Genomic DNA, 18,723 nt, shown 5'->3' with positions numbered 1-18,723 from the left:
TCACCACTACTGTGCCATAGAAGTAATGGCAAACTTGACGAAAATATTCAAAAAATGTTTCAACATCCTCAAGTGTTCAGAAGTGCTTATTAGTCTTCTCTTGTTTCCTTTGCTGTTGCACAGACCTTGTCCTTTTGGAGTGAAAAGATGCAGGCTAATTGCTGCTTCTTCCAAAGTGTGGTTTAAATAAAGCCCATCAAAACTCTCATGTTTATTAGCAAGAAAAACGAACCTCTTCTATTAGTATATTTCTGACTTGGAAGCATTAAGTGTAGAGTTCTCTACTGCATCCCTCAGGAGCGAGTTGGGAAGATGCATCCTCAGCGGACGTGCAGTGCCAAGGGAGCTCTGCCGGGGCTGCGGGCAGAGTGGGGGTGCAGGAGGGAAACGCTTTAGGTGCAGCTGGGAAGGGGCTGCCCCAGCCCCAGCGGTACGTCTGTCACGCTTGCTTAGCAATAGATGATGATAAGCCTTATCAAAGGACCATGCTGCTGTACTGGTAGATTTCCCAGGTTGAAGGATTTTTGCCTTTGTTGTTATTTCACAGTAGTAGAGTGTAAGCTCATTAACTGAGATGCAGGCTTTCTGGTATTTGTTGCAATTATGTGGTTTTGAAATGCTCAGTCTTTGCAAATGCCCAGCCTCTACCATCACTGTATTCTGATTATAAGGTGATTCACATAAGTCATGAAATTCTTTAACATTGCTCTAGAAATTTTCAGTAAATTGTCTCCATGGTTTGTTGCAGCTCCAGGAGCACGATAACTGGCCCTGAACCTACTCGGCTATGTAACCTTTTTAATATACATCCATTGGGAGGAGGGAGAAATTACTCCCTACTGCAGTAGGGGTTTGTTTTGCTTTTTGGCAGAAAGTATTCCTTGGAGTTTTTTATGTGTATGAAAATGAATACACTGAACACTTGCATTTCTAAGACCCAGCAAAAACATTAGCTCTCCAGTAAGGCTTGTCATACAGGTGTCTGAAATGTTAAACTGAAAGCCTGTTACGGAAGGTTTTTCTCCTTTCTTGTGGTGTTTACTAAATATCAGGGTCACCAAAGAGGTTTTTGTTCAGCCTTCTGACAAAAAAAGAACCTTGAGGGCTTTTGCATGTAGAAATAGATATTTTTGAAGTTATTTATCTGTAAAGGAAAAGGAGGCTTCATCTGAAACTTGTAACCTAAAGTGACTCTTTTTTAACTTTAGCAGTTGATTTAAAACAGCCATCATAATTATTTACTACTTCCCACTTATCAGTAAATCCTTACAAAACCTCTGAGACCCTGATGCATTATCAATTTACGTGCTGGTATAACTGATTTTATACTGTAATAAAGTATTATTTATTTATCCTGTTTTAAGAATATTTTAATAGGGTAATTATATTGGGAGAGAATGGATAGCCTGGGGAAAGGTCATCTTAATTAGATTAGTTATTTTTGCAAGGATGCAAGTAACATGTCTGTACTGCTTCCATAATTAGAGAGGGACTCATAACATTTCAAAATCCCAGTGTTTTCTGAACCTGGCTGTTGCATAAAGACATGAAAAAAAGAGGGAGAAAAAGCTTTGGAAGTTCCTGTAGAGGAGCAAGAAAGAAACTATAAAGATTGTATCTTACAACAAGAGATGACAGTTTTCTTAAATTTAAAAGCTTTTTAAAATTCAGAAGAGTTTTTATTCAACGAGGCAGTTTGCTTTTATGACCTTTTATACTTGCTCACTAAACATCAGACTAAGTTCTTGAATATGAGAGCTTTAATCATATGCTTCCAAATGTAAATTCTCTTTACTGGACAACTGTCAGAAGAAAATTTTTTGAGCCTTAGAAACTGATACACATTCAGTCATCTCCCTCTTTGTTAACGCATGAATACCAGCGGAGACTGTTGTCAATGTGTTTTGTAGCAGGAAAGCCTCTATGAGTGGATAACTTTTCGTATTCTGTTTTTTACATGTTATTTCTGCCCTCTCAGAGTTGTGCCTTACTTGTCAGAGTCTTGAGAAAAGAGACTTTTCCTATTTTTTTATTTTCATTGATGATAATAGCTGTCTTTGAAACTGTCATTGATACTCGAATTATTGTTCATTTCTAGCTGTGTGTGCTATTGAATGCTAGGTTTTGCTTTCCCCTTAATTTTCCATGTCGTTTGTTACTTTTTCATTTTCTCTGTCATGCTCTAGCATTTTGAGATTTAAAGCAAATTCCATAAATTTTCCTTGATTTGGTGTCTTCCAGAGATGTGCAGCTTTGTCTTTCGATGAGCTGTATAGTTGCAGAGAAACACTGTGAAGATGGTTCTTGCATAGTTAAAAATTATCAGTGTAGCCCCAATACTGCTATAGTGCTGACCCATTAGGGCAAATCATTCCCATTTGTGTTCTTACACCTTCCTAGTCTTCATAGTTCTCTGAATGGGATTTTTTTTATTTTTTTATACTGTATTGGTAAAAATAATTTCTGTACTATAGAAAAAAAAATCATACTAGAATTGTGGCTTGCGTTGTTTCATACCACTAAAACAAAATACTTCATTTTAAAATAAGATGAAACAAATATGTGTTTACTCTTATATGCCAAGTACTCTCGAAGTTGCAAAGGCAATTTGCATTAGAATGTATCTTTTAAATGAAACAGTAAATATTTATATTTAAATAAATAGGCTGTTTACAGTGTTAACAAATATTTGATAAATAATTTAAGCATCACAGGCTATCTGTTTAAAGTAAGATAAATGTAAATGGAAATACAGAATGTCATTCATCTACCACAGTTTGTACAATACTGCAATTATGCAAGACATGTGCAGTACTTCTCAGTATTATATCTAGATTACTGATGTCTTGTTTCAGCAGAGTACTGATTGTAATCAAGGTGCTTGTTTAGTTGAGATGTTATGCCAAAATGAGTGGCTAAACTGAAACAGAGAGCTTCAAAATTTCCTTCTTGCCTTGCAGATCAGTTCTCCCCTGCAGCCTGCCCCTGTGTTCTCATTGCGTGCCACAAACCTTGCACTTCCCCGTAACCGTTCTGGGATACCTTTTGGATGAATGAATGAATGAATGAATTTTTTTAATCATTAACAAATGGCTGCGGCAGCCATCCTAAGAGGCCTTACAGCACATGCTTTTGTATTGTGGCTGAGGCTATCTTACAGTTTTCAAACAAAGCTTGCCTTTGCTAGTCAGTCTGAATGAACCTCCTGATCAATCTCTTAACAGCCCCATAATTCTCTCTGCTACGATTATACCAGTATGTTAGAGCAGCCCAGGGTTCTGCTGACTATTAGCAATATGATTCTTTGTGATTTCTCAGATATGATCAGCTCCTTGCTGAGGCAGAATGGTCCAGTGCTTGTTCAATTGAGAACTACTGATCAGTTTATAGCGGCTTGCATTGGGAAGGCTTTCTTCACAAGGGTAAAATATTAGTATCACATGAAAGCTGAGATTCCTATTTGTCCCCAATTTTTATGGCTTTGCTCTAAGTCTTTTTCATTACGATACAATGAGGGCTTTCAAAATGGTTGATCAAACACTCAGAATGATGCAGATGCTGCAAAGCAATGTACAAACAAAAAACCCCAGTATGTTTACTTGAACAAATTTAAATGCACAAAAGTATCAAAGTTCATGTTTAGATCTTGAGATGTATATAACAGATTACACAAATGGGATTTCCTTTGAATGTTTTTTTCCACTTTTTTGCTCACCATGCAAGTCTATATTTAAGTTTAGTGTAAACTTACTCATTAACCAAGCCACAGTAAAGCCTGGCTACGCTCCCACCCTGGGTAATTATTTTGTTATTTATTAGACTAATATCTTTTTGGCATGTTAAATTGTGTGCACTCAGAACTCACCTAGTTAAGGTTGCAACAAAGATTGACCTCCATTGACAAGATTAAATTGAAGTCATTTTCTCTTAGAGCTTAGCAGGTGGAGTATTTGTGTTGTCAGCAAACAGGACTTTATCCTCTTTCCCTTGGGCATTATCTCAAATGCAGTGTCAGAATGTCAGATGGATTTATTTTAATATTTTTTTCTCCAATTTTTATTTTTAATATTTCTTCTATCACCTTTCAGCTGTCACACTCAATGATTTCCTTGGAAGGAAATTGCCCCAAAGAAGCCACTGTATAACAGCTCTGCTTAAATGCTGATCTTTTTCAGTAGTATTTTTGAGCTGTATATTTTACCTGATGTTTAATCCTTAGAATTTGCAGGACTGTCTTAAATATGTTATTTTTGTAGGCTTTTCATTTTCAAAAAAAAAAAAAAAAAAAAAGACCCAAAAAACAAATCCAACAAACCAACCCACTCCCCCACGCCCCAACCCCAACTGAAACAGAAAAAAACCCTTAGGAAATTATTAATTATCTGTAATACCATAAGGACTACTCTATGCTCCAATTTGTTTTAACATCCCCAACCCCCCATATTATTGTGTATATGCTTGTAGAATTGAAAAGAGAAAATACAGACTCAGACCAACAAATCAGTGAATACTAAATCAACCAAAGAAACATTCAGTCCTAAATACCATTAATTGTCAAATGAATGGTTTAATTTATTTAGAATATAGGAGATTTTAATACTTGGCTAGCCTTGCCACTCACAGAACATGATGGAGGAGGATGTGTACTAATTAACTCTTTGGAAAAGGAAATAAACCACTGAATGAAAGGAAATAAAATTATTTTAGAGGTTATTTCAATGTATATTCTTACATGCTTATTTGAACTTTTTCCATTTTTCCTACCATGTCTAAAATATTACAAAACCCATGGGCCAGGTAAATTTATGCCCTTGAAATCATTAAGTCTGTATGTGAATTACTGTAGAAATTATTCTGGTTTGTAACTTAAACTCAGTTAAAAAAGATCAGTATGTTGCTACATATTGTAGTGCAGAATCTCTAACCCCCAAAGGTGTTCACCTTTGACATAAAGTCTAATATTTAAGTACAACTTCTGTGTTAAAACTTGGAGTTAGGTGTTGTGAATACTTTCAACACTGGTCTTTAATAAGAAAACAAAAAAACCACCCCCCTTTTATTTCTCTGTGACCATCCTGAGAAGACTTACAAAGCCAAGAAACATCACGGAAACAACAGAATGGCTTATCTGTAGCTCTGGCAGTTGTGGAGGCAATGCCATGTTCAACAGACTGAAAGGAAAACAAACCCATGTCTTTAAGGACAAGAATACAAGTGGTTTGGAAATGAGATGAAACAGTCACACTCACTCTGCTGGAACATAGCTGGCCAGGGGGTGTGAAGAGAGAGGTGGCTGGTGAGAAAGAAGCATGAAATATATAACCTTATTTATCACTGTACTGCCAGGGGGTGTAATATCAGCCTTTCTTCCACACTTAGATACTATCTAATACATCACGGAAAACCTACACAGATTACTTCTTCCTTGCTTGGAATTGGAATAGAATTGCAGTTTACAACAGTCATTAGTGCATGGCTTAATGTTGGAAGGAGTATTCAATTTCTTTCTAAGATGGGAAATATGAGTTGGCCTTTCAAGTCTTCTGCCAGCTGTCTCTGGCTTTTACTGAAAGGGTAAACTGAAAAAGCTGCTGTCTCATGTGGGTGGCAGGCATGCAGTGCAGTTAACGATCGATCCATGATAAACCTGGATAATAAACAGAGTAGGAGAAGATTTCTCCCGAATAGAATGAGAACTTATATTTCTTGGAAATTACCATGTTTCTCCATCCTTTTGGTTTTGGTATGAGAAGAATCAAATCTAGAACAGTCACAATCACCCAAATGGTATAGAGAAGGGTAACATCTATGGGGGTGTTCAATAATTATACTAATTTTTGGAATTGCTTAACGAAACTACAGCTTAACACAAATGATCTCTCTACGCTTTTTGGTTTGGTCCCCCCCATCCCGTCCCCACCCCCCCCCCCCCCCCACGTGGCTCCTGGAGGCAGAGGAGGGGAAAAATAAAGACTATTTTGTTTTTTTCCAAAACTTTAGGATTCATTATCTGTATATACTCATGAGATGTATGCAGCAGATTATTTGCCTGATCTCAGTATAAACCAATTAAAGTAAAATAACTTTAAGGTCAAATGTTTAATCACATCAATTAATTTCTGTTAAATTGATTTTCAAATACTGATGTGTTTCAATCTTTCTTATATGTGATTAATAGTATGTGGAACAATGAATTTGTCTGAGTATTTCTGTCATACACAGAAGGTCCTCAAAATCTAGCTCATATACAGGGACTTCTATTGCATTCTACTTTCATCTAAAATCCTGTTTTAGCTTTGTAAATGGTATAATATATTTATCCTTTTACAGGCTGTACAGGTACATCTATGATATGTGAATGCTTAGATTCATGTCTAATTATTATATTGATTTACTCTCAAATGGATAGTTAGGGCAGAGACTCATATTTAAATCAGAGTCTTCAAAGACACTAAACTTTTTAGTCTCTTTCAATTACGAAACTCATCACAAAATTTTGCCAAGGGTTAAGGTTATTTAAGAGGTTCAAAAGTAGTCTTCACTGTTTGTTGCCTTCAAAGCTTGATAGGATATCTGGTTAAACTAGGTCATAAAGAAATCAATAATTTTATCTAAATTGCTTTTGCTTATCTTGTTATAGTTCTATACAAAATAGGCAGAATACTCTTTAGGAATCTGTACAGGCAGACAATAATTTCTTGTTCAAAATAAGTCATGGCTAAGTTTAGATGTCCTTATTAAAGTATGCATATTTTTACAATAGCTACTATGATGTGCATTTGTAAAATTCAGCAGAAATAAAATATTTTGCTTTAGAAAATGTCAGTCAGTACACATTTGGTAAGCAACAACAGCCGTAGTTAATATTGTTATGAAGTAAAAACACCTTTAGTTTGTCAAGACCTAAGTTCAGCACTGATAGCAGTACTTAAACTGATGGAAATAAGCTAAACAGGGAGATCATCATTAAATATTATCCATGGAATTATTTAATTCTAGACAGCTTTGTATTAAGAATAGTGCATACGTTGCTTTTGTTCCAGGTGTTTGCTGAGCTGCCTTTATCGTTTTCAGGGCAGCCAGAGATCTGAGGTAATATGTGGTTTTCTTGATGTATTGATAAATCTGGTTTCAGAAATGTGCCTGCACTAGCAGTATAGAGGGAATCTGAGAGATGACAAAAATATCTTGTTCTTCTATTCTAGATGGAGATACGTGTAAATGTTAATCAATGGATTGATAGATATGTTAAAATATTCAAACGTCACGTTTTTACGCTGAATGTGAATTCTGAATACTGAATGTGGGTTTCTGTTGCAGTATGAATACTTCAATGCTGTGCTCATAAATGAACGAGATGAAGAAGGAAACTATTTGGAGCTGGGAAAGGAGTTCATTCTGGTGCCAAATGACCACTTCAACAACTTGCCAGTGAACATCAGTCTGAGTGATGTCCAAGTACCAACCAATATGTACAATAAGGGTAAGCTGTTTTATTTCGTCATTCTACTGGGGCCAAACATAAGAACTTTAAAATGCACCTGTTGGTTACCTATATGTTGTATGTGTTTTCCAGTTTGCGATTTAACTGAAAAGAAGCATGGAAGAATGCTTAAAGTATGACAGTTCTGTAATATCTTTTGTTCTGTGGCAATTCAGCAATTTAATTTGGTCAATGAATTGCATATTAGACTTGCATGAATTCTGCCATACAATATGGCAGATTATGTTTATTCTTATGATTTATTTTCTGGAATCTCCAGATCAGCTGAACAGATCTTACATTGTCTTACATCACTTACAACTTACATTCTGTCTTTGCTGAGAGCTAGAAATGTCTTTGAAAGATACAGGGTAGATGGGAGGGGAATGTTTTATTAGATTTATTCTCTCAAGCTTCTGGGAATAATTCTAGCTGTATATGACTGTACACACAGCTGCTGTGAGTTTCCAGACAATATTTAGGGGGAATAAACTACATTAAAATTTCTACTCCCCTGACTATTTGTCATAGGTGCTGGATAGCACATGGCATTAATAGCTGTGTTAGGAGTGATGGACTTAGGTCTGAAAATTTGGAATATAAGCTGAACTCAGGTACCAGTTTACTCATTTTCCCTTTGCCACATCCATTTGATCAGACAGCAGAAGTTTGTAGTTTTACTGTGCTTAAGCAGCAGCCACCTATTTCTTTTTCCCAAGCCAGTAATAAAACAAAATTTAAGAAGGAAAGCGCCAAAGTTTCTGAAAAATGTCTACAGTATATTTGTCATTGGTCTGTAGAGAGCTGCCTAATCTCGTTATCTGGCTCCTCTTCCTTGTTTTAACTGTAATAAAGACAGCTAAAAATACGTTAAATACTTTCCTCGTGATACATTCCAGGCTAGCAATTGTCGTAATTCATGCAAGGATACTGTATAATCACAAACGGAACGAGAATTAATTTGGATTGGTTGGACTGGTAAGAGAAGCAATTGATATGACAGCTTCTCTTCAAAGTTATGATTCAGACTGAGAATTTTGAGAAGCCGAAAATTGTACAGTGCTGTCTTAAATTAGGGATTACAAAGTAACAAAGCTTCTTAGAGAGTATTTGAAAGGTTGTGAAATGATTAATATGGGATATTTTGAAGAGATTTGGAAAATGCTTAAAGCTTCTAAAGCTACCAAACCATTTTTTTTGTGCAAGTGCTAATATTTATTTAACTGAGCCTGACTATAAATTCATTCATTCCAGAACTGCTAAGGAGGAAAATAAGGGGGAAAAAAAAAAAAAAAAAAAAAAAAAAAAAAAAAAAAAAAAGTCAGGCAATCCTGTTTTTCTGGAGAAGCAAACTAACCTGAGTAGTTAGGAGAGCTGGAAAACTAAAGGAGCTTCAGCTGCATGATATGTAGTACTGCTGTGTATAGGATACATTTTTCTATGCTGATTAATTACAGGTAAAGCCAAAGTCAAAGGGCTTGTTGCATCTCCTTTTGGCCTCTAATACAGGCACTGCCTGTAGAGATGGGGGAGATAGAGCTCTGTCATGATTCCTGTTTCTACTTTGTCTAATTCAAACCAGCCAAAATCATCACTTCATGCAGCTGCAGAAAAACATTTTTTTTTATCATTTAAATGTCTTCCAACTGCCAAAATCTGGTTTGTTGCTGACATTTTTGTTACACATGGATATGATAGTCTCGGCTTGGAGACTGACAATGTCTGGAAATGTTACTCTTACCAAGAAGAGGCATGTATACTTCTATTTTTTTGTTGCCTGTTTCTTCAGTTCTGTAATGCAGAGGGGTGATAAGTTAATTAAATCCTAGCCTGAGGGTAGAGGCAGTAGATATTGATAGGTTTACAGCTAAGTGTCTTCACACCATATCTCTAGAAAATGCCTGTTGTTCATTTCCAGGTTATGTTTTATTTTATTGAATTACTAGGCAAAACCACAGCCCAAACTCAGTTGAAAACAGGCAAGTGTGGTCGTTGAATATTTAGACACAGGACTCTCAAGTCAGCATAGAAAAAGGAACTTTTTATTTGTAAGCTTATTCTAAGGTTTTTCCTTCATTTTGTTTTTTTTGCAGTTGTAGAGATATTGATAATTTGCAATGGGTTCAGAGGAGAGTCACAGCACTTGTGAAAGGGTCGAAAAATATGCCTTAGACTGAAATACTGCAGGAGCTCAGTCCATTTAGTTTATTAAAGACATGATTAAAGGATTAATTAGTTGTTGTCTAGTTAATTGCTAATACTAGGCTCTATAATCTGGTTATGAAAGGTTTAAAAACATCCAGTGCCTGAAACTGGGTTCCATTATTTTGCATATTGCACAAATATAGGCTCAGTTAAAGCATATTTTTTTTTTTTTTCTGGTGGTTTTTTTGGTCGTTAGGGGTTTTTTGGTTTGTTTTTCAATGAAGATAGTTAATGGTCTATTAGAAGGGTGTTGTCCTGTGTCTTTCCCCCCAGGCCCCTAATCCAGAGCAGGTTGTGTTGGTTGTGTGTGTTTGGTGTTTTGTGGGTTTTTTTGTTTTTGTTTTAACTTAGCCTAGAATTACTTTTTGGGAAAACCTTTGGCCTGGTCAGCTTGCATATGATCATAATGATCCCTCCCAGCTGTGGAATTGCTGAAGTCAATGAAATTGGCTTAAAAATCACGCGACACAAATGCACTGCTGTTCTTCATGTATCTTCTGGCTCTTTCAGCCTCTGTGTAGAAGAGCTTAAAAATGATGATGATCACAACAGGACTAAATACTTTCCATTTTAAGGAAACCATCCAGTTTAGAACCTGAAAATAAAAAGCAAAAGCAAATTTTGTGACATTTATGATGAAATAAAGAAAGATGAAACACCATAAATATAAAAACTATATTAAAATTTAACATTGAATATTTTTGTAAAGGAAAAAGGAAGAGACGCAATAAAAAAGGCTGCCAATCTAATTTATAAACATACGTGTAACTCTAGTGCTGCCTTTGAGTACAGATTGCATGCATCTATTATAAATGTAGAAGGAAGAGTGCAAATTAGTAAATTTAATAAAGAATCACAGTTCAACATTTACAGTATTCTTGATCAGCATTTTAAAATATAAAGAGCTGGTCTGGTTATTGATGTGCTTTTATACTTTTCATTCCCATCTACTGCAAAACCCTTGTCCCCTAGTTTCTCCATATCTTACAGTGCTTGTCAATTAATATTAAAAATAGAAGAGTTACTGATCTTTGGACAATAAAGCCTATGGGGCTCAGAAAACAGTATTTTGTCATTCTGATAATGTTCACATACTGAAGGAATTTAAATAAAATTATGGGATGATTGTGCTTTACAGATAAGTGTGCTTATCTGTCTGTCAATACAGAGAGACCTCTGTCAGCTCTAGGCCATTTCACAGCAAGGCTGGGGGTCCATTTAAACTGCAGAACATTCTGATGGAATTGGCCTCCTTAATTTTTCCTGAAAATGACTGCTTATGATGTTTTGCTTTTGAAATGTTTAAGTACACATAGGGATTCTAAATCTGTCAGTGCATTCTGTTTCTTCTCCTTAAGCACAAAGTATTTTCGTTGCCTACAGCTACAGGATTTGCAAGGCAGTATCCTTTTAAACAATGAATAAATAACTATGATTAAGTAAGAATTTCTGTGGTAACTGTCTTAGCAAGCAGTAGCTCTTTCTTCTATCCACAAATTTGGTAACTGGCAATTATCAACTGTCTACAGATTTCTGATAGAAAATAGGGGAAAGGGTCTTAGTAAATTAATCATATGGGTATATTCACAGATGAAAAAAGGGAACAAGAAGGTTACTTTTTTTTTCCATATTAAAAGGAAAGTGTAGTTTTGGAAAGTACAGAATCAATCTGAATGCAGTTTGGACAATGCAGTACCAAGGCAGAAGTCCAGGTGTGAGAACAAGCCTGTGTAAGGCACTGTTTAATTAGGTTGCTGTTGTTTTTTTTTTTAGTAAAGCTGATTTACATGGATTATATATCAGCACCAAAGTCAGTTTTCATATCTCTTTTTCTCTCTCTCTCCTATTAATTCAGAATGTGAGTGATTTGGGACTCACTACTCTGAAACACGTCTTGCATGTGTACTTCCGTAGGTATACCTTCCAAAGATACCAAAGATACTCAGATATTTCTTTCTACACATCAATTGATACATTTTAAACAGCTATTGTGGAAGAGATTGATAATAATGAAAAATGAGTCATGATTAACATAGTTTCAACATTTGCTTTATTACTCTCTGAGATGCTGGTAGTATATTTAGAAGAGCCTAGGAATGTGACATATAATTAAAAAAAAAGGCATCGGAATGTGGGCTAGGCTTTCTGGCAACTATCCATAGAGAACATGGTTTCTGGCAGTAGGATTGCCACTGGGAAAAAGCAGGATTCTATAATGGATTTATGTACACTAGAAGATGATAAAAGAAGGCTTCAGAACATTCAAATCTGATCTTGCAGATGCTGACAGCTGATGAAAGTAAAAAAGAGAGTAGCATTTTACCTTTTGTTAGTATAAGACTGCCTACAGTCTGACTTAAAATTCTACATTATTTGTCCAAAGTACATGAGCTGAAGAAGCTGTTCCAGTTTTATTTTTCTAAGTCTGTGTCACCTCATATTTACCTGTAGTTGTGGACAGTGATAACGTGTTTTCTGCTATTGAGTTTACACTCAGCATTTTTTCAAGTACTTGGAAGAGGCTTGTGAATACTTGGCTAAATATGGATTTCACAGGAATGTAGATAAAAACCAAAGCCAGGGTGAGGGTGAATGTGTCTTGGTGACATACACTTGGAAAACTCTAAAATACGATACCTGTTGAAAAGTGAAGCATAGCATAGTACAGTACCAGAAGTGACACACAGCAGGATCTCATCTGCTTACGTTAGTGTTGCATAAAATCTAGGAAATTCAAGAGGATGTTGTAAATACATCATCTCAGTATCAACTGAAAACAAGTCCTGTTTTTGAGCTTTTGCAGTCAGTCTTTGTTTATATGATAAGGTAAACTTTACATTTGTAGTTTGCAGAAAGAGGAAAAGCCCAGGTTGTCTGATTTTAATATTACAGAAACTTCTAGATGCAAACACTTCTCCTTGCCTTTTAAACTGTCTTTCTATTGTACCTTTCTGGGTTTTTTTTATTAGATCCTCCAGATTGTGGGCTTCTGTATTTTGCACATTTTACTCTCTCATTCTCCTAGTGTTCTTAGTCATTAAAAGTGTTAGATTTATTCACTAACTGACATACTTGACAAGACTAATTTAAATGGCACTAAATTCTCCTTTATCAAGTACTGGTGCAAACTAGAGGGTTAGACTACTTGAAGTCAACAACATTATTGTTGCAAAATCAGTATTAGGCTGCAGTTGCCTCTTTCATCCCTAGGAAAGCAAGCAGGCAGCTACTTGGATACATCACAGCAGGTACTTACTGATCTGGAAGACTTCTTAATCCTTTTCCATTTCTGGAGAATTATTCAGTGTGGAATATTTCTGGGACTTGAACTTGCACAACATTTCCAGAATAACTGTAAAGTGTAAGGATTCATAGTGATTTGCGGGGACAGTTGATGCACTACATGTTTTCTCAAAAAGTGTCAAGTCTTTTCTTTAACTACCCTTTGCTGTTACCAAAAATGAAGTAGTTAGAATTTGGGATTTTAAGAAATTACATATCTACAGGCTCTAGTTGAGAATTAAGGGTAGGTAGTAGGATTCTTAGATACATACCTCTATAATTTGATTGCCTTGAATAATTGTGGTTTTTACATTGGTAAACAATATCTCACTCAGACCTCTAGATACAAATGAATACAATGAAAAATGAAGTGATGCAGGCCTTTTACAGTAGAAACAATAACCAAACTAAATAGGTTCTAATCACAGCTGGATGCAAGAAAACAGTCTACTGAATCTCTGTTTAGAGTAAATGTGCTAAGTGTAATCATTTTTTCACTGTAAGAAATTTAGTGCTAAAGAGACACTCCTGCACCTGAGAGCTTTTTCAAGTATAAAACCATTATTTATTTCTAAAGACTTTGTCTCATAATCTTCATTGTAGCTCTGCCTCCATTTTGGTCTGGACTAAAATATTACACACACAAAGAAAACCTTTCTAAATGTGCCTAAAGAAATAAAAATGCCTTTTATAATGAGGTCAGTTTTACTTTCTTAGTTGGGTACCTGCTGCCTCCATTTCCTATCTTGACATTCCCAGGAAGGCCCAAAGAATGCATGTGGTTATGCAGGAGTATTTTTGTGCTAAATCTTACGTGAACTTACATCATTCTGTCCTCACACTATTTAATCTGTTCCCATTTAGGCCTGTACCAACGCCTTGACAACTGCACATTGTGTTCCTTTTCTCATTGCAGTTTTTTCCCCTGCTTACTGAAAAACACTTTCTCCTGGTCCCAGTCCTGAACTTAGATCTCCATTCTCCATATGAGCTAGTAGTTCTTGCTTGATCTCCTTTGTGCTTATGATTATGACAAGGTTTTTCTGTACCTTTGCTAAGAAATTACTGTGCTCTGCCACTTATGCTTGCTGGGCATTATTGTCCCATTCAAACCAGCTGTCATAAGCTGTTCTGTATGCTTTTCCTGAAACTGGTTTGGTAAAAGGAGCTGGATCAGCATTTTTCCTAGCAGAGTGCTTGAAAATAGAATTATTTTGACAGAACTAGGGTGAGGGTGACTGTATGTGAATCTGTCTGCCACCTCTGAGCAGTAGTCTCTGAGGTGGTGGAGGACGTAGGCATGTGCCAATAGAGGTAGATTGGGAAAGGAGAATAATCTCTTTACTAGGATTAGATCAGATGCAGCTTGAGCAACATGTCTGGTTTTGCCCTCCCCTCCCCCCCCCACCCCCCAAAAAAAAAAAAAAAAAAAAAAAGAAAAATGAGAGGAAAAAGAATTTCTTTTGGCAATAGAAAGGAAGTAGGCTTACATAAGTTGACTTAAACTAATGGGAGTTTTTTCCTTTGTTGTCATTTCTAGCTTACTGTATTTATAATCTTGTTTTACTTGCCGAGTTCTATAATGGAGGAATATTTCCTGGAGGATAAACCTTCAGCCTGCTAACACAGCTGACAGTGGAATTAAGTGCATTCTACAGCTTTGCAAGACTTAGTTATCTATTGATTTTTTTGTATTTATTAAGAAGTCATTAAGCAAAGAGTCCAAACTTGCTGCCAGCAAAACCAACAGATTTTCAATTTCAAAATGCTCGTAATTATTTTAGATGTATTTTTATTTTCATCACTAGTGAATGTCAGAGGAAAAGACATATAGGCACATCTATGCTACATGGTAGAGACTTGAGCAGTCTGTTCTTACCCCAAAGGATGTTGACATATATGCACGATTTGCAGGGAGTATTGCATGGAAATGTGGATGCAAGATAGTTTTGTGGCCGTGGTTCTGCAACTGAATAATTAAGTCCTTGATCAGAAGAATTTTAATTATTTAGGTGCAGCACAAGGTTAATGTCTCTGTTTTGCTTCCCATCCAGAGATAGCTAGGCTGCCACTTTGCACGGTCTTCCATTTGTACGACATGATGTACAGCTTTTGAGACATGTTATTTTTGTATGCCAGTATTTCAGTGCTTGCTTGTTTTCCCATGGTTTCTTTCCAGTGGGATTCCACTGCATAGCCTGAGGCACGGTTTCTCACTTTAAACTCTGTGACTATTGAAGAGTTTTAGACCTGGCTTGGCAATCTGGTGCTCTGCAGCACAGCACAAAGTGCATGCCTCCTCCCCACAGTTATGTTCCATTGATTTCCATGGTCTTAAAATTTAATGCTGGCTGAACTGTTGTGCTCTGTGTGGGGAGATTGAAACCTATGCTTCAAAGTTCTGTGGAACTGACATGCACACCTTTTAGCTTGGGCTTTTTGCACTTTGCTCCTAGTAAGGTCCTGGCGTGAATATCACATAAATACTTAAATGCCAGTCATTCTAGATGCACACAAGCAGAAGCACCATGCTGGTACAAATGAATAGGCTTGTTCTCAACAGTCTCAGTTTTGGAATTTTTTCTTCCTAATTTGATTTACAATGATGTCTCTTCAAATTAGTTTAAGCAGGGAAATGTCTACTCTTAGCTTGGACGAATTCTTAGACTCTGTGAAAAAATTGATTTACTGTCTGAAATACCCAAGTTGAAATGTTGATTGCGATGTGGAAAATCAGGATGTAGTACGTAAAGCACAAAAAGAGCATATTAACATGACCACATACAGTAAAGCCTACGATAATAACTATCTTCCATAAATGACTTTCTGATTTAGGAAGGCACTTTGAAGCACCTTCCTGCTTTCCTACTTGTTGCTCAAGCTGAATTAAAATACCAGTGTCTGGGCATGTGCAGATAGTTATTCAAATGCGTTTTCATTTTTTAAAACTTGATATTAATAACTGACGCATCTAAAAGGTGATAGACTCTGCTTCAGGGAGGAAGTATGCTCTATGCAGGAAGAAGAAAATACGTTAGCATCAATTACTGATTGTAAGACTGATATGTCAAAATAAAGCATAAAATTTCCTCAAAAGTGTTGGGTCTGGAAAGTTATTTTCCAGCATGCATTTATAACAAGGAATAGGGCTTATACTTATTGAACCTTGTTTCAACTTTTTCCTTATATGAGTACTTTTTAAATTAAGGAAGTTACATGGACTTTTAGCACAATGCTTACACTCATTTCTTTTCAATGTTGACATTATTTATACTGAATACATTTCTCAGTATTTTCCTACAACTTTGTCTCACATTTCATAATGTCTACTTGTATAAAAGACTGAGTTTTCTTATCCTTTGTTACACCAAGCAAGTTATATTTCATCGTACAGCCACATGATTTGGAAATACATTTTGGGATCACAGTCATGTTTTTATGAGTTTTGTAACTGACCAAATCTTCATTCCCTGTGATAATGTATTTGAGAGGGGAGCAGGTGAACAGTATAGTTTAAATCAAATAATCATAAATGACTTAAAAAAATATCTTTCTTTAATAATAGTTCCGTCCTTCCTACCATTGACATTAGACCGATACATTCTGCTGTTCGGTGGTTTGGCACTAGGAAGGATTTTTTTCTTACTATCGGATTGGCTGGTCTTCAGCTAATACCTACCAGCAGCTCAGAGACTGGTTAACTTATGAAATCTCTGCTACCATCAGTTGGCAGGTGACTTAGTAAATTACTTTTATGTATTTACATCATAGGAAATACAGGTAGGTTACAGGGAAGATTTTTTTTTTAAGGAAGTTGGAGAATAGTGTGAGTCTGGTTAAGTGAAAAATTAATTTCTCCAAATGCTTTTTGTTTGAGGTGTTTAAAAATAACAAAGGATAAAAAAAAATATATATGACATCGTATTGCAGATTGTCAGATATCTATCCAGGTATATTAGATAACGAAGCCGTAGCCTTCATGCAAGATGTTACCGTGTCTTTAGTGACAGAGCAGAAGAACAAGATAGAAAATGTAATTTGATGTTCAGTGTTATACAGTACAAGAGTTAATCTGCTGCTTTGAAAAATAAAAGCAATAATACAAATTTCAACTTAGAGAAGTCTGTCTGACTGTCTTCCATCTGTTCTTTCCATCATCATACTGTGGTATAGCTGCTGTTCTGGTGGTTTTGAAGTACAGGAAGGGATTTTATCAGTGGTTTTCATAACTGCAGAGTTTTTTTGTGATGGATGCTGAAGTCCATGAATATTTTCAAGCATTTCTGTCAACAGGAGATATGGTTTATGTCAACTCAACTAACAAACATAAGGCACGCAATATGTTGCCGAGAGTCTCAAGCTGTGTCATCAGCATTTAAAAAAAATGGTTAATGAATTAAAATAGATTTAAAAGTTCAATAATATGTAAAAAGATAAAGAAGTCTTCATTAATAATTATCTCAATTATTTTTTCTGAAATTAATACCACACTGAGACTGATTCCATACCATTGGATTTGAAATACACTCAAGTATTAGCAGCTGTTTTGACTCTCTAACAGTGATCACCCTGACTAAATATGGATTTATAAAAGTGATTAAAAAGTATCTTACAAATCTTGGAGTACATTTGGACTTCACTCATTTCAGACAAGATGACTATAAATATCCTATATTTTCTGATGGATTCCAGTTCAGTTTTTGTTACTGCTCTCATTATTTTCACAATTCAGTTGCTTTCCATGTGGAAAGCCTATATTTAGCTTTCTTCCATGACCTAGTGTATTTGATTTGGTCTTTGTTTACAGGCTTGTGATACTTTTCTGCAGAAATAGGCTTTACCTCTTTCTCTTATAGCTTTGCTTATGATGTGATTAGTTGCAGCATCTGTAGGCCTTTTGTGCTTCTCTTTGTCTGTCTTGTTACTTATCATTTACTAGTTGTTGAAAGTGTAGATTTTTATCATGTGACTTAATTTTTGTTTAAAAGCTTTGTGTTATTATTATCTATATTACTGTGGAAAGCCGGCAATCAATTATTTGTGTGCTATTATATGATTTTCTGGGTTGTAGATCATAGACTCATAGAATAGTTTGGGTTGGAAGGAACATTTAAATGTCATCTATTCCACCTCCACCCCTCTGCAATGAGCAGGGTCGTCTTCAACCTAGATCAGGTTGCTCAGAACCCCGGCCAACCTGACCTTGAATGTTTCCAGGGATGGGGCATCTACCACCTCTCTAGTCAACCTGTTCGAGTCATTCACCACACTTATTGTAAAAAATTTCTTCCTCATATATAGTTTAAATCTGCCCTCTCTTAGTTCAATCATTACCCCTTGCCCTGTAGCAAGATGTTTTCTTACTTTTCTTGCAGTTGTTTCCTTCCTTCTTTTCTAATCACTAGTACCTTAAGACATGATTTATAAACAGTATGAATGCAAACCAGCTTTGAATAATTCTGAACTCAGTGTCTTTAGTTACAAAAGCATGAGGTCTAGTCTGTGCTTTTCTGCTTACCGTGTTTACTTCTTGAGTGCTGCAAACATTGCAAAAGAAGGTCTTAGACTTCACAAATTGTCTTTAAGTTTTGCTTGAACAATTTAGGAACTGGTAAAAAATATCACCTGTGTCAAATGGCATTTTCATTGCATGATTTTCACTGCATGTTAATAGATGAGTTTATGCACTACATGTCAATAAATGCAGACTTGAATCAGAAGTTTTGCTTGCATAGGAAAAAAAATCTGCTGCA

General features: G+C 35.9%; 1 protein-coding gene across 5 annotated transcripts in view; it reads left to right on the top strand.

Moving 5' to 3' along the window:
* CACNA2D3 (calcium voltage-gated channel auxiliary subunit alpha2delta 3) overlaps positions 1 to 18,723 on the top strand; it is a 468,281-nt gene that overhangs the window by 172,704 nt on the left and 276,854 nt on the right. For all 5 annotated transcript variants that reach the window (XR_008747525.1, XR_008747527.1, XR_008747526.1 and 2 more), the window contains one exon: positions 7,321 to 7,483. Coding sequence is in view for 2 of the 5 variants with exons in the window: in XM_055806468.1 (XP_055662443.1) it covers positions 7,321 to 7,483 (163 nt within the window). In the remaining 3 variants the exon portion in view is untranslated. The remainder of the gene's footprint in view (positions 1 to 7,320; positions 7,484 to 18,723) is intronic.

This window comes from Falco peregrinus, chromosome 5, assembly GCF_023634155.1.
Source record: "Falco peregrinus isolate bFalPer1 chromosome 5, bFalPer1.pri, whole genome shotgun sequence".
Lineage (NCBI taxonomy): Eukaryota > Metazoa > Chordata > Aves > Falconiformes > Falconidae > Falco > Falco peregrinus.
Note: the sequence above shows the minus strand (reverse complement) of the source record. Positions and strands in the feature narration are given on the sequence as shown.